Raw genomic sequence first — 21,902 nt, 5'->3', positions numbered from 1 at the left:
TCTCTGTATTTCTTTAGTGTTATATTCCAGCAGTGTGTTCAAACGTTACTCTTAACTCTCTCTCTCTCTCTCTCCCTGACAGTATCCTGAGTTATAATCAGATTCGCTGCATCCCTGTTCACGCCTTCGATGGACTCAAGTCTCTACGGCTGCTGTGAGTAGTACTGGGATCCAACTTCTTCTCATAGACTTCGCATTCTCCTTTTGTTACTTTATGCACTTTTAAACCTGGCATCCCAATTTGGGCCATATCATTATAGGCGATAAAAAAAAAAAGAAATCCGGCCCGGACAGCTGGCGTAGCGGTCCGGGCAACTAGGCTCTAATGTAGGCTGACATGGCGCATCGTGGGTTTGAGTCCCGTTCCCGACAATCTTTGCTGCATGTCTCTCTCCCTGTTTCCTGTCTGTCTCTACTGAAAACTATAAAGAAAGACCAAAAAGCCCCCATTTTTCCAAATATTCTAAATCGGCTATTTTCAAAATAATTGGTAAAAATGTTTATGGTTAAGTGGTTACACCTCTACTTTATTGTTGTTTGCAATGTATAGAAAGATCTAACATCTTAAACCTTATGTTCTTATTATTTGGTCCTGTCCTTTTCCCCTCTACACCAAATTTCTTCGGCGAACATATAGCCGGTCTACAAGCTCACAGTGCGGCACATAGTGAGCGTCGCGTTGTGAGCTTGTAGGTCGGCTATGTTCACTGAATGTTCACCCCAGATTAGGGACAATTTTGTTGACGTTTTATATTTTACCATCGGCATGAAGCACTGTTGATATAATAGTCTTATCTCGCTTCAGAATAGAGAACTAGCAATAGGGTGGAGAGAAGTTGAAGATCACTGCAGTAAAGTAGAATCTTGGGCATATTGGTCCAACATGGAGCTTTCATCTATGAATGATTGTCAACGATTACCTCTCCACGTTCCTCCTCTCTCCACCCCACCCCTCTCTCTTGCTCAGAAACTGCCCCTCTCTCTCCTCATTCATATCCAGCCCCTTCTCTTGTCTCTTGGGTATCCCTCACTTTTTTCACCCACCCCCACCCTTTCCTTCTCTCATTCTGACTCCCTCCTTCCATTCTCTCCTCCTGTCTGTCTGTTTGCCTTCTCTCTCTCTCTCTCTCTCTCTCTCTCTCTCTCTCTCTCTCTCTCTCTCTCTCTCTCTCTCTCTCTCTCTCTCTCTCTCTCTCTCTCTCTCTCTCTCTCTCTCTCTCTCTCTCTCTCTCTCTCTCTCTCTCTCTCTCTCTCTCTCTCTCTCTCTCTCTCTCTCTCTCTCTCTCTCTCTCTCTCTCTCTCTTCCCCCCCCCCCGTCCGTCCGTCCGTCCGTCTATGGCTGTCTCTCTGTATCTCTCTCTCTCTACAGTATCTCTCTGTCTGTCTGTGTCTCTCTCTCTCTCTCTCCCTCTCTCCCCGTCTGTCTGTCTGTCTCTCTCTCTCTCTCCCTCTGGTCTACTCCTCTTCTTTCTCTCTGTTTGATGGATAGACCTTCAGTCTCTGTTTCTCTCAGTCATCCATCTGGTTGTCCACCCGCTGCCTTCTAATACTCACACACACACACACACACACGTGCGTGCGTGCAGACACACACAAATTCACAGGTACGCACAGATTTCAAGGAGACACATGCACGCGTACAAACACACACCTCTGGGAACTCCATCCCACAGACACAAATGCACACACACACACACACACACACACACACACACACACACACACACACACACACACACACACACACACACACACACACACACACACACACACACACACACACACACACACACACACACACACAGTACAGCAAAAGCACACATACACACACACACTTACAACTGTATTGTGGATGTTTAAGTACAGTATATTAATCAATAACTCAGTTGGGTCAAATCAATACCCTTGAATACAAATTAAAAAGATGATGGGAGCGCCAATGGAGGGCGACGGGTGCTTCCACAACATTGTTGCGTTATTTCTTTTTTTTTTTGTATTTTTTAGCCTTTCTTTTTTTATCTACACCATCGCAAGTATAAGGAGTTATGACAGATAATTATGGATATTGATATAAGGCGATCGCACACCGAATTACCTTAGTTTACCTTAGTTTACCTTACTATAAGTTGAATTAGATACTCTGTTTTTGAAGAGCCACTGTTTGATTCAAAAGCAGTTGGAATGGCTGATCCGTTTCCAAGCCGTAGGCATTTATTTTCCTCTGTCGGAGATTTCTTTTCTGTTTAATATCTATGTTTTGCCTTATAGGTTTAGTTTGCTGCTGCCGTTTCTTTTCTTCTCTCTTTCTTTCTTTTTTCTTCTTATTTGATGTTGCTGTAGGGACCCGTCTCCTCTATGCCCCCACATAGCAATTGGTTGCCAGGCAGCCATCACTGTCACTTCCTCATTACCCACAACCCCCCTGGGCCAGTCTGGCGCAGGGGCTGGTAGACCACCCTGAACAGACGCAGACGCACGTGCACGCACACACACACACCAGCTAAAAAGCTCAAATATACCCACAGCACATTGTAAAAAGGACACAAACACACACACACACACCCACCCACCCACTCACTCACCCACCCACCCACCCACCCCCACCCCCACACACACACACACACACACACACACGTTATATGGTGGTGTGTTGATGTCTGTTCCCTGCTACTGCCCTGTGCCCTAATGGAATGAGAAGTCACAACCAGCAACACACACACACACACACACACACACACACACACACACACACACACACACACACACACACACACACACACACACACACACACACACACACACACACACACACACACACACACACACACACACACACACACACACACACACACAAATACAGGCAGACTACAGGCATACACACACATACACATTTTTGTATTCCTACGACACCAACAATGAAAAGTCTACATGCACAAGTCCACAAGATGTACAATAATTGTATGTGTATGTGTCATAATAGAACTAGTCTATACTCAGGGAAGTGCACACCCAAGCTACTGTACATCTGTTGCTTGAACATTTTCCAATTAGCATCAACATTGCCCGTCATCTTAGGCTTACTCGGAGGCTTGAGCTTCTCCATCTTGCCACAGCTTGTACAGTCGAGTTTATCTTGTTGCTACATCAAGGTGACATTTCTGTGAAAGCCCACTGGCAAACTACTATGATGTGAAAGGCTACTGGCTAGCTGCTACGTTGGCTAAACAGGTGTGCAAGGTTGAAATTCAACACTGGGAATTGTGTCAAAGAATTGCCGTGCACTCATGGTATCATGTTGTGTTTTGTATCAACACACACAAGACAATGAATCCGGGCAGCATTCCATTTGGATTTACTGTAACATTTATTTCACCAATTACTCTTACACTCATTCATGTGCTATCTATTGTTACTTTGTCCATGGCCTCGTGCAAGTCCTTCCCGTGGTCTGCTCTCGTGATAGGCTGATAAGATGTGAACTCTCACAAAGCCAAAGATGCTGCTAATAAACAGCTTAACTGTGGAAGAAATATATCTGATATTCAAACAGATTCTCTATCTCGTCCTCCAGGACTCTCCATGGCAATGACCTTTCAACTATCCCAGAAGGAGCTTTCAACCACCTGACCTCTCTGTCCCACCTGTGAGTACGACCCTGTGCATACTGTGTGTGTGTGTGTGTGTGTGTGTGTGTGTGTGTGTGTGTGTGTGTGTGTGTGTGTGTGTGTGTGTGTGTGTGTGTGTGTGTGTGTGTGTGTGTGTGTGTGTGTGTGTGTGTGTGTGTGAGTGTTTTAAGGTACTGAATTGTAATTGTGCCATCTACTAAGTAGACTTATTTTAACCCATTAAAACCGGGAAAGCATCTTTGTAATTTTTTTCGTGTGTGTGTGTGTGTGTGTGTGTGTGTACTGTAGGGCTCTCGGTGCCAACCCTCTGTACTGTAACTGTGACCTGCGGTGGCTCTCTCAGTGGGTCAAGGCTGGATTTAAAGAACCTGGTAAGAATAATAATATTACTAAACAATGTAGCGTTGTAGAATATTGCACAATGTTGTACTGGTAGCATTGAAGTAAATACTACAACCTAGTATAGAATAGTACCGCTGTGAGTGTGTTTTATTGAAGTAAACACTACAACCTAGTATAGAATAGTACTGCTATGAACGGAGTGTGTTTCATTCAGGCATCGCCCGCTGCACGGGGCCTCCTGACATGGCTGACAGACTGCTGCTCACCACTCCACTCAACAGATTCCAGTGTAAAGGTATTCTACGCCAGTTCTCTTTTTCGTACCAAGGACCCCCAAATTGATATGCATTTGGCCGCGGACCCTCATCTGAAAACGTTTTGTGCCAGGGACCCCCAGAAGAGAAGATTTGTGTAAAAAAAAAAATCTGCTAAAGACCTGCTACGCTCACAATGCGTCGCGATGCGACACATTGTGAGCTTGTAGATCTGCTATTTTCAAAAGATTTTTATACATTTTAGACATATGATAACTTGTGAAACGGAACATTAGTACTTTAAGTATATTTTGATACCAATACTTTTGTACTTTCACTCAAGTAAATGTTTTATTCCGGACTTCTACATTGCAGTATTGATACTTTTACTTCAGTAAAAAATCGGAGTACTTTTTCCACCACTGCTTGACATTTATTTCAATGTAACTGCCTCAGGTCCAGTAGACATCAGTCTGATGGCCAAGTGCGCTCCCTGTCTGGCGGATCCATGCCTGAACAACGGCACCTGTGTCCCCGACATGATTGGATCCTACCATTGCACCTGTCCCTTCGGATACAAGGTGAGGCACATTATGACACAATTGCATTGTCTTCCTAACTATTAGGCGTGGTGGGCCGCCACCTGGGGGTGGCAACCCACTCTACAGATTTCTCATTTGTTTTGCACCGGTCAAGCATTTCACATCACGGAAAAGCAACAAAGTGCAGAAGCAGAGATTAATATTAAGAAAATAATTCTAAAGCTTGCCCACTCCGCAAAAAGACAAAAATGTCTACACATCTGGAAACAGCTGCATGTGTGCGCATGTCTGTGTGAATCCGTGTGCAATTGGTTGTGCGTGTGCGTAGTGGCATGAGATGGCTGAACCTGTCTGTTAAGTGTAGGACATGGGTCATCAACTGGGGGTCCAGGACCCCTTGGGGGTGCTCAGAGTTACTACAGGTGGGGGGCCACCAAATCTTTGTGTACATAACCACTTGAACCCTAGCATCCCTATTCTGAGGTTGAACATTAGCTGAAAATAGCTGATCTACAAGCTCACAACGCCTCGCGCTGCGAGGCGTTGTGAGCTTGTAGATCAGCTATTTTCAGCAAAGGGGTTTGGTGTAGGGGGGAAAAAGAGCAGAAAAAGTACAAGTTTTTTAAGTATTGAGGGTTTAAGTGGTTAACTGTCAAATACATATTAACAAGAATCCAACACAACGCTACATATTGACAGTGCTGTCAAACAAGTCTATGAAGCTATCTATGAAAAAGTTAAATCTGCAACACAATTTTATACAAAATGTAGTGGGGGGGGTGGTCCCTGCTTCATCTCTCTCTCACCTAGAGGGTCCTTGGACTGAATAACGTTGAAGACCCCTGGTGTAGGGTATTAAGCGGTCTCACAGGGCTTAGGCCTGGCCTTGCATGCATAATGTATCTGTGCTATTGACAGGTAAATGATGACAGCTACTAGTCGTATCAGAGCTATTGACTGGTAACACCGCTATGGTCCGTATAAGTGTCAGAAACCCTTCACATTAGGGAAAGACATGCAAATCCACTAGTCTGGGGACGTGGGCTGTATGCTTACAAGCGTGCGTCTGGAGATGTCTGGCTTTATGCATTCATCCAGCACACCCGCATTGCTGCTGCTGCTGCTGCTGCTGCAGTCCCTTTTTGTTGCGTGGGCATTACACAAATGACATCACACAAGCACAGACCCTTGTGCCCTTCCCGAGTCCCGACACACATGTACACGCTCACACACACACACACACCACGGCTCATAACCTCTAGGCTGTAACAGGAGGACAAAGCCCCAGTCTTGGCTTTAATTAAAACATCACCAAGGTCGACGCATGTGTGTGTGTTTCTGTGTGTGTGCGCGGGCGTGCAGCTACTTACCAAAAACGTATATATATACATATATATATATCTGTGTGTGTGTGTGTGTGTGTGTGTGTGTGTGTGTGTGTGTGTGTGTGTGTGTGTGTGTGTGTGTGTGTTTCTTTCCCTGCATCCTCTGGGCCCACATTAATTAAAATGTGTTAGACAAGTCAAACAAGGAGTGGCAGAACATGAAAGAGAGAGAGAAAAAAGAGGGGAGAGAACGGGAGCCCAAGTGAATGAGACAGAGAGAGAGAGCGAGAGAGAGAGAGAGAGAGAGAGGAGGGAATGAAAGAGGAAGGAGTGAATGTGAGAAGGAGGAAAGAGAAGAGGCCGTATGAGTGGCAGACTTGAACCAGTGTTGGTTCTCTCTCTGTCTGAGATGAGAGGAAGTGGGCGTGTCCATGGTCAAAGGTCTGGTTGGAAATGAAAACGTGTGTGTGTGTGTGTGTGTGTGTGTGTGTGTGTGTGTGTGTGTGTGTGTGTGTGTGTGTGTGTGTGTGTGTGTGTGTGTGTGTGTGTGTGTGTGTGTGTGTGTGTGTGTGTGTGTGTGTGTGCGCGCACGCGCTCTTGACAGATTCTCTGTGAATAATTATGCCACATGATACTTATGAGAGATGTTTATTCAGAAAATAGGTGTGTGTGTGTGTGTGTTGATAAGAGTAGAGTCTAAAAGCCCTGCTAGAAGACAGCTTCCGCTCTGGTCAATGGCTAGGAGCGTTGTTAAATATCAAGCGTTTCAAAAGCGTATGAAATGTCAATCACTGGCCCCTGAGCAAAAGGGAGTGCGTTTGTGTGTGTGTGTGCGTGCCGGGTGCACTCAAAATATTTTAGTATTGAGGAAAATGTATTCACCCACTAGCTTTCTACAGGCTATTTCCTTTCACCAAGCCAACAAAAAGTTCCAAAACATTCAAAACAATAATCAAAATTCTTACTCTGAGCAACCATACATAGTGAGTTCCAACAACGAGGTACTGTTTTTCCCCCGTTCTGAAGAACTCTAGCATTTCCAAAAAATATATATTTCACAGAGACACCTCAGATGAATCAATAACCATATAAGGAATTTCTAAAATCAGTGCAACTCAAGCTTCTTTTTTCCACTTTTGTTTTACACGAGGAATTCAATATCTAAACAGTATTGCATTTTTTTCTTATGATGAATCAAAAGTCATGTTGGTCTGCTACCCGGGAAGGTTAACCAGCAATGATTACCCTTTCCTATTTCTGAGGTGGTGCATGTCTGCGTTTGTTAGCCTACAGGTTTCATGCAATTGCTGGTATTACAGTGTGTAATTCATATACCAGAGGAGGGCATAGGCTTGTTATGAATAATGTAGTCTTCTTTGTCTTATAGAAGCAGATTGTATTGAGGGCCTACTTTTAATTGCTTTCCTCTTCTCTTCTCTCTCTGCTCCAGGGTCAGAACTGTGAGATTGCTATTAACGCCTGTATCAGCTTCCCCTGCTCTAATGGAGGGACGTGCCACACGCAACCGGGCCACCAGGATCAGTTCAGGTAAACACTGTTCACATGGTTTTGAAGTGGGGCCAATGTTTAGAAAATATCCAATGAGCTTGTATCGGCTATTTTAGTTAGTATCTTCGTATCTTGCCTTACCCCTTTTATGCCAAAACTTTTTAGACATTATTTTTTTTATTATTTTGAAAAACATTTAAAAATATTTAAAATTTTTACTAAAATAGTAAAAAATGGCTAACAAGTTTATGCATAAGGGGTAAGGCAGTGCCCCTAGAGTTCGGGCCGCCGATCTGACCGATATGCCCATATATGGAGATCCCTGATGTCATCAGTATATGCCCATATATGGGCATGCCCCCTTTTGTGCCCATATATGGAGATGACTGATTTGTTTACGCCTGATGTCATGACGACACATTGCGGTTAGACAACACACTCCATATTTTGGAGCAGCTGCATTTGGAACTCCTTATAAGGTTATGGCCGAGTCATAGTGACATGAGCGTGGCGGCGCCCGCCCGCCGGCCGGTCCTCCCTTAAGCCAATTTTAATATAGGTAATATATGATTTTGAATATTTTTGTGGTTAAATAGGTTACAACCACAAACTTCAAGTGAGTGTACTGCACATATATGCGCATAGATCACACAGAAGCATGGTTACAAATTCATCAAACACATTTTTATTGGTTAATGCGTTTGGGTCTTGGGTTCAACTCCAGTACTCCTCCCTACAGCTCTGTGTTGTCTATTTAGCTGAGAGACATTTTACAGCCTGACCCTGGAGTCTCATTTACAGGCAAAAAAAACCATTTCACTCTGAACCTCAGACATCTAGACAACGTGATTAGACTGAACAGTCCTGTTTAAACTGGACGAGCCATTGTCCGAGATACAGTAACCCCTAATGCCAACCCCATAATGGATTTTCCTTCTATGACGTTTGTGTCCATTTGAATGTGAGCGCACGCGTGTGTGTGTGTGTGTGTGTGTGTGTGTGTGTGTGTGTGTGTGTGTGTGTGTGTGTGTGTGTGTGTGTGTGTGTGTGTGTGTGTGTGTGTGTGTGCGTGCGTGTGTGTGACGTGTTCCAAGTTTTTTTTCCCAGTGCCCTGTTGTCTTTGACTTTTGACGTACGACCATTATGATTGAAGCAATTGTCATAAATACCTTTAGCAGATCTGCCCCCCCCCCCCCTCTCTCTCTCTCTCTCTCTCTGAACTTAATAAGGCCCCTGGCCTTTGAAAAGACACAATGTGCCTTTGGCCTTTAGCTGCTGCATGCTAATTCTATCAGTGGCTCTCCCTCTGCCCTTTAGGGACCTTCTCTTAATGTTAATACCAACCCGGGTACATACTAGTACCCTTTGAGAGAGAGAGAGAGAGAAAGAGAGACAGACAGACAGACAGACAGACAGACAGACAGACAGAAGGGTACTGAAAGAGGAAAAAAGCAAAATCGTGAAAAATAAAAAGAGATGAGAGAGGAATTTTTAAGAGAAGAAAAAGAGAGCAGAGTAAATAAAGTAAAGGGAAAGGGATCTAGGGATGAAACCGGAGGATAATGAAAGCTAGAGGGAGGGAACTAGAAAGAGAGAGAGAGGGGGGAGAGAGAATTCCCCTTTGACATTTTTTAACATGAAAGTATAATCAGCCGTTGGTATTCCAATAAGTCCAATTAAAGTCGGTTCTGCCGCGCGGTGGACGCGAACCAATTTGTCAAGCTCTGCGCTCAAAATGTCACACCTGGGGATTTGATTGGTGGAGGCTAACCTTTGACCCCGCCGGCGCTGGCTACATGCTGCACTCAGCTTGTGTTTTCCAAAGCGACAGCGTTTCCCTGCCTGTCCCTGATGTGTCTTTACCAGTGGTGGGAAAAGTACTCAAATGTTTTACCTAAGTAAAAGTATGAATACCGCAATGTAGAAATACTCTGCTACAAGCAAAAATCTAAATTTACTTTGTAACTAGTTACTAGTGAAAGACTCAAAGTACAAAAGTATTGGTGTCAAAATGTACTTAAAAGTACCAAAAGTAGAAAGTACTCATTATGCAGAATGTCCCATTTCACAAGTTTTCAAATGTATAAAATGCATAAAAATATTTTGAAAATAGCCGATCTACAAGCTCACGACGTATTGTGAGCTTGTAGATCGGCTATTTTCGAATGGCCGAAATGTACATATATAGGGCTGAAGTGGGTAATGTATGTTTTGTAATAATAATCAAAATCTACGAAGTAACTAGTAATTAAAGTTTTCAAGTAATTGTAGTGGAGTAAAAGCATAATATTTGCCTGGAAATAATGTACTGTAATAATGTTTTGTCTTGTTTTCTGCTCTTCGTTTCCACTGCCGTTTAGATTTATTTTGCATTTACATTCCTTAAAGCGACACACATTTTTAAGGCTGACACAATAGCTTGTCTTTGTTGTTGTAGTCCTGTTGGCCGCGAGCGTACTTACACTCTGCTTTCAATCAGCTTTCAATCAACATCAACAATTCCATCAGGAGAAAATTAACCGTTCAACCTGGCGTCCCTTTTTTGAGCATATTTGAGCATAACATATAAACTCAAATCTTTGCTTCTGGGGATTCTATGGCTTCTAATTAAAAAAAAACGTATGTTTCTATATCAGTGTTTCTTCTTTTTCATGTCAAGGACCCCCAAAATGATATGTATTTGGCTGCATCTCAAAATATTTTGTTCCAGGGACCCCCAGAAGCAAAGATTTGCGTTACAAATGTTCCCTTTAGAAAAATATATATATTCAAATATTTGCACAAACTTTCACGATTTTTCTAAAATAGCAGATCTACAAGCTCATATAGCATGGCACTCGGTGCCGCGCAATGAGCTTGTAGATCTGATATTTTTGAATAGCCCAAAGAAATTAAAAAATTACACAGATGCGTTCCCGGTCTTCATGGGTTAAAGCAATACTATCCACTGCCATTAAATCTGCGATAGGACAAACCTGCCCTGACAAACCTGAACATGTCCCAACTCTTTCGGTAGGACTGACCGACCCTAACACCAACCATGACCCTAACGTTAAACTGGACCATCTCTAACATAAACCTAAACATATCCGTTTGATTGGTAGAGCTTGCTGTAGCTTGCTGGGTGCCATGCACACAGTCTGGGAATATTTGCTGCCTTAGAGGCTATATTCAAGGCAAAAACCAAATCCCTGAACTGAGAAGGCTGGTCATAACAGACCACGATGGCAACAGCTAATGGGGATGAGACTAAATTAAAGTAAACTAACGGGTCTGACAGCAACGGTTCTTGGTGTAATAAATCACCAGCAGGGTTCAATTTGTTACATGCATGCAAACGAACTTAAAGTGGACATTTTATGCTGTTTTACAAAAATATGTTGGATTTGAAGGTCCTTACAACGTGTTATGAGTGATTAGCTTAAAAATAAAACATAATTTTCTCTGATTTCCCTGCATATTTTGAAACTTTTTCATCAGCAATGATAAATGACCTGTTCTGGGGCACTGTTGAGGGAAGTAAATGAAAGCACTTTTTTGGGTGGAAGATACATCACAGAACTCTCCCGAAATGACCACAAACCAAATAAAAGCTACATTTCATGATATACTGTAGGATAGACCCTTTAATCCAAGACCGGAACGCATCTGTGTAAACACTTTAACCATCATTTTATACTTTGGCTATTCAAAAGTAGCAGATATACAAGCTCATAGTGCAGCTTATAGATCTGCTTTTTTTTTTTCGTGCAAATGTGTGCAAATCTTTGAATATATATATTTTTAAAGCAAACATTTGTAAAATGTTTTCTTCCAGGGACCTCCAGAAGCAAAGCTTTGAGTTAAAAATGTAGTTAAAAAATATATATGTATCCAAAGATTTGCACAAATGTTCAAGATCTTTCAAAAATAGCAGATCTACAAGCTACTGTAGTAGCGTGGCACTCTGTTATATATCTGCTATTTGTGAACCAAAGAATAAAATACTGGCTCTAGCTCAAATCTAAAATGACACAGATGCGTTCCCGGATTGAAAGGGTTAATTCATGAATAAAAAACAGTATAGTCCAGTTTAAGTAAACCAGTCACACACAAAACACACACACACACACACACACACACACACACACACCCTCCGCACTGCATCGCCTCACTCAGCCCCCGCCAAGCAGGGCGAGGTGTAACTGACAAGAGTGACAGACAGACAGGAAATCCAAGGGCGTGGGGGTATAGTCGCTGCACTGGGCGTTCAGTGACAAATGACCTGCGTCGTCACTAGTGGGCGTGAGCACAGAGCTAGTGAGCTATAGTGAGATAAGTGTTAGTCTGAGACACACAGAGGGAAACAGAGGAAAACGTAGAGGAGAGAGAGAGAGAGAATGCCGTTGCTGTCGGCCAGAAACCTATTATCTCCATATTTTAACTTGTTTGTGTTGTACTTGATGATCGTACTACAGCGTCACACTAAAGTATCAAAAGTAGCAGATCCACAAGCTCAATCTGCTAGTTTTGCTACTTTTGAATCTGAATCCTGAAAAGTAACAGTTTTAGAGATACGAGGTTTCCACCCGACAGAGACGATATAGAAGGGGTATGTATAGAGGTATGCTAACCACTTAACCCATTGAGACCTGAAGCCGATTCTACATGTCTCCTAAATCCCAACAGTTTTCTGAAAAACGTATGTTTCTATATCAGTGGTGCTCAATCTTTTTCATGTTAAGGACCCCCTAAATTATATGTATTTGGCCGCGGACCCCCATCAAAATATGTTGTTCCAGGGACCCCCCAGAAGCAACGATTTGAGTTAAAAATGTTCGCTTAAAAAATATATATATTCAAAGATTTGCACGCGCGGCATAGCGCGGCACTCGGTGCCGCGCTATGAGCTTGTAGATCTGCTATTTTTGAATAGCCCAAAGTGTAAAATAATGCTTTTTAGCTCAAATCTAAAAATGGCACAGTTCCAGGTCTTAATGGGTTAAACCCCATATGGGTGACTGGAGTCCCTCAGGGCTCAATACTAGTGTCTTTTCTGTTTTCCGTTACTGTGGGGAAAACGTTCGCTGAAAATAGCCAATCGACAAGCTCACAATGCGACTGTACTGTATGTGGTATACGCCTAAACCACTCGGCCATCGTCGCATCCGGCTATGGCTATTTGGGGGGTCCTTGGCATGGAAAAGTTTGGGAACCCCTGATCTAGTGTATAGAACAGAATAGAAACAAACAGAATAGATTACAGACACCGGAAGAGAGATTGGATGAGCCAAAGTGCGTCAGCACAGAAGACATATTTATCAAACTCAGTGCTTCAAAGCACTCATCTGTGTGTGTGCGACTGTGCGTCTCTGTGTCTGTGTCTGTGTCTGTGTGTGTGTGTGTGTGTGTGTGTGTGTGTGTGCGCGCGTGCATATGTACTTTGATGATGATGAATGCGTGCATGGTCTATCTGGAGAGAGAGAGAGAGAGAGAGAGAGAGAGAGAGAGAGAGAGAGAGAGGGTGAGCAGGCGACAGGCAAGAGAGCAAGGGGTGATGGGAACTGGGGAGGGCGGCATTGGAACGAGACACAGGGGAGCGGAGAAGAGAGGAGCGGGTGGCAGAACATTTGAGGAGGGGAGGGGGAGGAGGGTTTGATAATTGCCTCCGGGACTCCTGGCTGGGTGGGACCTGACAACGTTGGCATCAAATGAAATAGACTTCATCTTAGGTCACCGTTATCTAATGCATACAATTTCTGCCTTTCAAGATAGCGTTTTAAACGTGTGTGTGTGTGTGTGTGTGTGTGTGTGTGTGTGTGTGTGTGTGTGTGTGTGTGTGTGTGTGTAGCTGTGTGTGTGTCCCGGGCTTCGAGGGCCAGCGGTGTGAAATAGACCCCGATGACTGTGAGGACAACGACTGCGAGAACAACTCCACCTGCGTAGACGGAGTCAACAACTACACCTGCATCTGCCCACCCAACTACACAGGTAACCACACTGAAAGAAAGAGAGAGAGTCACATATGGATGGAGGGGGAGAACAAATGGAGGACAGAAATAGAGAGAGAGAGAGAAAGAAAGGGAGAGAGACAGAGACGGAGAGAGATTGAAAGAGAGAGGGAGAGAAACTTGGTTTGAATCCAGCAAGTTAAAGCCAAACTGCTGACTAGAGGGTTTTTAACTTCTGCCTGACAGACTGGAGTAGCAAGCGGTGACCTCTAAGGAAAAGAAAGATTGTGTGTGTGTGTGTACGCATAGTACACACACATGTACACACTCCCTCACAGCTGGTCCCCTTTGACACTGGAACCAAGTCAATCCGCACACACACACACACACAAAAACGCACTCTCTCCAACCATGTCATTACTGCCACTGGCATAGAGGGGTCCTTCACACTGCCAGCCATCCCACCACATGCAGCGACACGCGCATACGCGCGCGCGCACACACACACACCTCCTTTGCCAGTGAACCTGTACACTCCTCAGTGGAGCGAGTCATAATGTTACACCGTCACTGAGGGCTTGGAGGATGGGACTGCAACAGCTGCTGCAACACACACACACACACACACACACACACACACACACACACACACACACACACACACACACACACACACACACACACACACACACACACACACACACACACACACACACACACACACACACACACACACACACACACACAGGGCTGAAAGGCCAGGACTGCACCAGTGATCTACCACACTCCATGTTCCATTTTCTCTGAGCTCAGCAACCGACACCGTCACCACAAAATGACCAGCGGGGTTAATATGATCCCCTGCACGTCACAGTGTTTCCTGAAAGCACCATGATGTGCTGGGCTAACTTTAGATGGCTCAAACTTCAGATTTCCACTTTTGGGCTTTTTCAGCCCCAAAATGACGCATCCGACCAGTTTTATTTTAAAACGTTGAACTGGATGCCTTCCTTTACACGGCAGCAGCACTGGCAGCAGTGGCAGGGCAAGAAAACGACAGGGAGATTGGGACTATCCATGTTTCTTTGCCATCTCGAGACCTGCCAGGGCATTTTAGAGAACATCCTGATCCATACCTTGTTTCTGAATTGAACAGCAAAGCGTCGGGTGACGGCTTTTGGTAGACATACAATGTTCTATTTTCAACTGAAGGGAAAGAAGGCAGATGGGCCGAGAGAGAAAAACGCTGGGTTTCAGTTTGAGTATTTTTAGCATTCATCTCATCGGAGAAAGTCGACAAAGCTACCTTTTTTTCACAGCAACGTGCCGTTCTGTAGTACATCCACGGTACGCCCACGCCCAGGGAGCTGTCTGCTACAACTATAGCCTACGGTACCGCAGTCCGCCGCTGTAGCGTCTCCAAAGAGCAGCGTTGGCATTAAGTGTCTAGCACAAGGTCACTTCCACAGAGGGAGAGAGAGGGGAGAGAGCATTCCTCCATTCACTTCAGCCACACACATTTTTCCCTGCATGCACGTCTGGGAATTCAAACAAGCCACCTGTCCGCCGCTGCTAAGGGCCAAGGGCCACGTTTTCCCCTGCGTTTGTGCTGTGTAGAGGGAGTCAAGGTCTGAATGGGGCGGAATCAGAGGGGACCCTTCCTAATCCACCAAATTAGCAGTTTTCACTATCCGTGCAGATGTGTGTCTGTGTGTGCAAATTAAGTGATGTGGAAGCACATCAACATTTACTAACATTTTCTATAAAGCCCATAATGCATTAAACATACTTATAATGCATTACAGTGTGCTTATAACACTGTATAATTATAGCGATAAGCATAATGCTTTATAACAATGTCCGTGTAGCTCAGTCGGCAAGGCTTCGCCTTTGGACCACGCGGTTCTGGGTTCAATCCCGCGCACCACTAACTCAACATGCATGTAGTATGAGGATTGATTGATTGCATGGATTGATTAAATACTTCATTAACAAGATTATAGTAACAGTACAGTCAAAAGTTAGGCTATGTAGCCTGACAGCACGTCGCGGGTTCGAGTCCCGTTTGCTGCATGTCACTCCCCATCTCCTGTCTAACTGAACTTCACTATCAATAAAGGCATAAAAAGCCCAAAAATATATATTTTTTTTTATTATTTAGTGACGCTAAAAGGATAACAGTACACAAAAAAGCCCCAGGGGCTTGTTTCCATTAGTAGCACGGCTTGTGTAACTAAGACGTGCGGTAAGTACTGGGAGCTGATGGTAGGCAATCCATCTCCCAGGGATCTAGAGCATTGAAAAGGGGATAGATACCCTCGATCTCGGCCCGATACCAACAATGAGCCTATATCCACTTATTTATTACTTACTCAACAGCGATTATAACGCATTATAAGCTATAATAATTACAACTATGTAAGATTTATAACACACAATGGCCCCGATTCATAACGAGGGTCGTAAATATGGTGTAAATGAAGTTCTTAAAGGAGGTCGTATTTCTGGTACTCACTAACGGACGTGCGATTCAAAAGGGGTGTCGTATATGACAGAGACGTGCGTATGACCAGGTGTAGGATCTGATTAATCTCGAAGTCTGCATCCAACAGCATCCAACTTTAACGTCACTTTACGGCACAGTGTTGCCATGTCCGCTTATTATAAGCGAATTTGCGCTTATTTTTCTGTAAAGTTGCTTGTAAATATTGGTAGAAGTGGGGTGCCGTTTTTTGGGCTTGTTTCTAAAGTGTAGTTGGTTATTTGGGCTTGCTTCACAATTGTTCAATTGTTTTAACCGGTGGTTCTCAAATATCTTTATGTCATGGACCCCCAAGTTAAAATGTAGGCTAATTTATCCCTATAAGCCCCATCTGAAAATGTTTTGTGCCAGCTGGAGGCAGATTTGTGTTGTTAGAATGTTTAAAAAATCTTCCAAATATTCCACATTGTATTACAAGATTTTTGTTTAAATATAGCAGATCTACAAGCTCACAACGGTTTAATTAAAGTGCTTATAATAAATGGCCTAAGTGCCAGTTGCTTCTTTTGGGCTTATTTTCATAGACCTGGTTGCTTATTTCTCTCACAAAATCTGGCAACACCGGAGTTTAACTTCTCGTCCAAACTTACAGCTGTCGGCCCGGCCGCAATGCCTTGACACTGACAGAGAACTTGAACATCATTCTGATCTGTCTGGAAGCGAGTCCCACTATTGCACGATGGATCAGCTGAACGTAATGAGTAATGTTTACAAGGTTTAACCCCGCCAGCAAATAATAGACTAATAACCTGGAAAGGATATAACATTGCTCACGTTATCAAAAAGATGATGTTGAAAATAAATCCAGGGCATACAAGTGGAACGCTGCTATCCGATTATGGACCAGAGCTTATTGATTACTTATTGATTAAATTAGTTCATTTTGGATATCACTGTCCTACGTCGGAATGGGGAATGGTTCTGGACACAGCTTTCATCCACTTTATTTTTCCTCATCAGATGGTAATATTTATTAGGCTGTTGTGTGTGGCGTTCATGTGATCAATATACAGTAGCCTACAGTAGGCTTTACAAATTAATACCGCGACACGGACACTGATGCAGTCAGTCCCTCCGCAGTTTCATTAAGGCATCATAGCTTATTTTCATTATTACGTGACACTTTGGCTGAGATGGAAAATAAATAAAAAGCGGTGGAATCTACATCATGTCTATATTATGCATAGGCTACAAGCAATACATCGTTTGACATTTATTTTTTATTTTTTATACATATGTGTTGACAAATGTTGGGCACATATATATTTTATTTGAGGTTTGCCACTGTTGTAATTGATTTTGGCATGAAGAATAAAGCATTCTAAAGACATACGCACATTTCAGCCCATGGTACGCCAGCCTCGGGGCTGACCTGAGAACGTGCGCACCTGACGCACAAAACACAGACCAAAAAATCTTTATGCATCAGGTGGATATGTACGACTTGTCCTAAATGCCGGTACGTACAAAATATGGTCGCAAATCCCTTTATGAATCAGGGCCAATGATCCTGGCCAAAAGTAAGTCAGTGAGTGAGTGACCAGCAATTATGAAGTATTATGATACTTGATGATGATAAGTAATTACAAAATACTTGTTGATAAAGTATTATGAGTGCTTATACTTTCATGTATAAATGTGTTGATACAAGTTATAAAGCATTATGAGCATTTATAAGTGCTCATAACTAATATTTTACAGTGTTAAAAGCAGATTGTAATGCATTATAGACATGGGGCTTTCCTTCTTTCATTCCAATTCCGTTGTTTGTCTTATCTCAAGGTAATCATTTTTATAGAGTGTCGAATAAATCATATTTCTCTCTCTCTCTCTCTCTATCTCCCCCCCACCCACCCACCCTCTCTCTAGGTGACCTCTGTGAGGAGGTGATTGACCCCTGTCTCCATGGTTTCGACCCCTGCCAGCATGACTCCAAATGTGTTGCGGTCGCTCGCGGTTATCGGTGAGTGACAGCTCCAACAGGAACATGGGCGGTCGAAGGGGGTCGTGGGGGTCAACCCACAGGAAGTGACATGGGCGCTAAAGTGGAGGGTTTACCGTTGACTCCTTTACCAGAGCTCACACGCACATATATACAACCAGACAGACATGCACACGCACACGCACCGCACACATGCTGAGAAAGCTTCACTGCCTTTGTATGTTGACAACACACACCATGGAACGGTTCACCTTACTCATGCCAAGGCACTCACTCACATACTTGCTACTAGCCATAACCCATTCAAGGAACCCATCTACAAGGAGCTTGTATATCTGCAAAAATAAAATAAAATCATGAAAATGTTGAATCTTGAATATATATTTTTTCAAGCAAACATTTTCAACTAAATCTTCTGCTTCTGGGGGTTCTACAAGTGTCTTCTAAATCCTAACAGTTTTTTCAACAAAAACTATGTTGCTATATATATCAATGGTTCTCAAACGTTTTCATGTCAAGGAGCCAATGTATTTGTCCGTGGACCCCCCCCATCTCATAATATCCTGTTCCAGGGACCCTTAGAAACAAAGATTTGAGTTAAAAATGTATATATATTCAAAGATTTGCACACATTTTCAAGATTTAAAAACGAAATTGCAGATCTACAAGCTTGTGCCATGCTATGAGCTTGTAGCTCTGCTATATTTGAATAGCCAAAGTATAAAATATTGGTTAAAGTGGTTACACAGATGCGTTCCCGGTTTTAATGGGTTAAACACACGCGCGCGCACACACACACACGAGATTAAATGTGTGCATAGTGCAGCCTTAAACCGTAATCTACACCAATTACGTTCAATCTAAAGTTTCTAAACCATTGGTTTAGAATACATTGGCTATTACGTTGGCTATTTGAAGAAATATCATGTGATTTTATTTTTTTTATTACATAAATCTTCCCTTTTTTGGGGAGTCCCTGGCACAAACTATTTTCAGATGGGGGTCCGTAGCCAAATACATATCAATTTGGGGAACCACCGATCAAAAACTATCTTTGCGTGTGTGTGTGTGTGTGTGTGTGTGTGTGTGTGTGTGTGTGTGTGTGTGTGTGTGTGTGTGTGTGTGTGTAGGTGTGAGTGTTTGCCAGGCTATGTGGGTCAGCAGTGTGAGCAGGACTACAATGACTGTCTGGAGAACAAGTGTCAGCACGGGGCAGAGTGTGTGGATGCAGTCAACGGATACACCTGTGTCTGTAAGGAGGGCTTCAGGTGAGAGACGCACATGCTTGACCAAAAATATTTGTGGACTCCTTTTTTTCACTGACGAAAATGAAATAAAAACGAAATAAAAACTAAGCTACGATGATGAAAGTAAGACTAATAACTAATATATTGACAATTTCGTCAACAAATAAAAACTAGACTAGAAATGTTAGGGAGGGATATTTTCAGCATGCAACCAAGTGTGAAATCAGCCATTATGACGCCATCAAGGCCCGCTAAAATAAATCTTACTCTACTAAACCAACTGTAGATTTAGTCAACAATAATCTTGTATATGTATATAGATATTTTGTCGACTAAAACTAGACAAAAACTAAAACATTTCAGATGGCTAAAATGTGAATAAAACTAAAAGGAATTTTATTCAAAAGACTATGACTAAAACTAAATCAAAATGTGCTGTCACACATGCTTGCACACACAAAAACATGTACATAATACACGTTTTGAGCTTGTAGATCTGCTACTTTAATCCTGAAAAGAAACAGTTTTGGACATATGAGGTTTCCACCCGATAAGAGACGATATGTATATTTACATTCGAACACACACACACACAATCAGAAACCACACGCCGAAACTTTATCAGAACACATGTGGTGTAGTTACAAAGAGCCAGACAGGGAGGAGACCACAGATGGTGCTTCATTATGTGTGTGTGTGTGTGTGTGTGTGTGTGTGTGTGTGTGTGTGTGTGTGTGTGTGTGTGTGTGTGTGTGTGTGTGTGTGTGTGTGTGTGTGTGTGTGTGTGTGTGTGAGAGATTGACAGATGTACCTCCATGTGGCTAATTATAACTATGAGACTGATGGCCTGGCCCATGGATGAGGGATGGAGAGAAACTAATTCATCACCAGAGACAGAGACAGAGACAGATACAGAGAGAGAGAGAGAGAGAAACAGAAAAACAAAGAGATACAAGCTCATAGCGCGGCACTGAGGATGTATATGCCATAGCACAGTGGTTCTCACACTTTTTCATGTCAAGGACCCCCAAATTGAGACTAATTAGCCCGCGGACCCCCATTTGAAAATACATGCCTCAGGGAACTCATTTCTATCTCTGGGACCCCAATTTATATTGTAAAATCAATGTTAATTTAGAGTGTACAAATGGAACCAAATGGACCCGTTCCATTTGTACACTCTCAGAGTTAATGACCCATAAGGGTCCATTTGGTTCCTAACTATCCATCATTTAGCTGGGTGGGGACCCCCTGGAACTCCCTCAAGGACCCCTGGGGGTCCCCAGACTCCACTTTGAGAACCAATGCCATAGCATATATATATATATAGCATGTATATGCCAAATGTATATCAATTTAGGGGTCCTTGGCAGAAAAAGGTTGAAAACCACTGACACAAAGGAAACACATCTATTTTTGTATTGATGATTATCATGTTATTTCCTCCACAGTGGGCTGTTCTGTGAGAACCCTCCCCCCATGATCTTGCTCCAGACCAGCCCATGTGACCAGTCAGACTGTCAGAACGGCGCCCAGTGCCTGGTGGTGTCCGGGGAGCCCGTCTGCCGCTGCCTGCCCGGCTTCTACGGCGGCAAGTGTCGCAAGGTGGCCACCGTTCACTTCCTGGGTCGGGAGGCGTACGTGGAGCTGCCCAGCGCTAAGCTACGCCCCTCGGCACACGTCTCACTACAGGTAAAGGTCTGCCCTCGATCGTGGTGGGAAAAAGTACTAAAATGTTTTACTTAAGTAAAAGTATCAATATTGCAACGTAGAAGTACTCTGTTACAAGTAAAAGTCCGGAATTCAAAATGCACTTAAAAGTACAAAAGTAGAAAGTACTCAAAAATGTTCAAATATAGCAATGCAAAGCTTTGTGAACTTTTTTGAAAATGTAAAAGAGAAAAAAAAGAATCTACAATAACGCTAGAGCTATTTTCCCAAAACTACATAGATATTTTATCCATATCAACCAGCCCTACTGCATACTGCCCAGTACAACCACATCCCTGTATACTGTAGTTGACCATTTAGAAAACTCCACTGGTGGTGGATAGGGGCCGGGGGCTCTGGCGTGTACACACACACACAAAACTGTACAAGAAATGCACTTTACTTTTAAGAGAGCAAAATGCAGAAGATATTAAAGAGGAGGGGTCTAATTGACATCTAACACCTGTTTTGACGTGTGTGTGTGTGTGTGTGTGTGTGTGTGTGTGTGTGTGTGTGTGTGTGTGTGTGTGTGTGTGTGTGTGTGTGTGTGTGTACGCTCCTACTAGGAGCTTTCAATGTCAGTGCCAAGACCGTTAAAAGTCGTCTGAGAGCCTTTGACTCACGAGAGAGAAGCACTCCATAAATCACAATTCTCTCTCTCTCTCTCTCTCTCTCTCTCTCTCTCTCTCTCTCTCTCTCCCTCTCTCACTCACACACTCACAACTCTCTCTCTCTCTCTCTCTCTCACACACTCTCTCTCTCTCTCTCACACACTCTCTCACACACTCTCTCTCTCTCTCACACACTTTCGTCCGTCCTCTGCGTCTCTCCAGCAGCTTGTTAGCAGGTGTTGAGTTGGCTATGCTCCATTGAAGCCAGAGTGTTAAGTGCCCCTTGGCCCCATTTCCACTCTGCTAGTTAGTTAGCACAGAG

The 21,902-nt window shown here is 43.4% G+C and overlaps 1 protein-coding gene across 1 annotated transcript in view; it reads left to right on the top strand.

Annotated features, from left to right (window-relative positions):
- slit3 (slit homolog 3) overlaps nt 1–21,902 on the top strand; it is a 280,042-nt gene that overhangs the window by 239,834 nt on the left and 18,306 nt on the right. Inside the window, exons 23-32 of the mRNA XM_084041902.1 lie at nt 83–154; nt 3,572–3,643; nt 3,915–3,997; nt 4,183–4,263; nt 4,679–4,803; nt 7,540–7,637; nt 13,429–13,568; nt 17,940–18,033; nt 19,143–19,280; nt 20,711–20,951. Coding sequence (XP_083898028.1) covers nt 83–154; nt 3,572–3,643; nt 3,915–3,997; nt 4,183–4,263; nt 4,679–4,803; nt 7,540–7,637; nt 13,429–13,568; nt 17,940–18,033; nt 19,143–19,280; nt 20,711–20,951 — 1,144 coding nt within the window. The remainder of the gene's footprint in view (nt 1–82; nt 155–3,571; nt 3,644–3,914; nt 3,998–4,182; nt 4,264–4,678; nt 4,804–7,539; nt 7,638–13,428; nt 13,569–17,939; nt 18,034–19,142; nt 19,281–20,710; nt 20,952–21,902) is intronic.

Source organism: Gymnoscopelus microlampas, assembly GCF_963454915.1.
Source record: "Gymnoscopelus microlampas genome assembly, chromosome: 18".
Classification (NCBI taxonomy): domain Eukaryota; kingdom Metazoa; phylum Chordata; class Actinopteri; order Myctophiformes; family Myctophidae; genus Gymnoscopelus; species Gymnoscopelus microlampas.
This window is presented reverse-complemented; position numbering and strand designations above follow the sequence as displayed.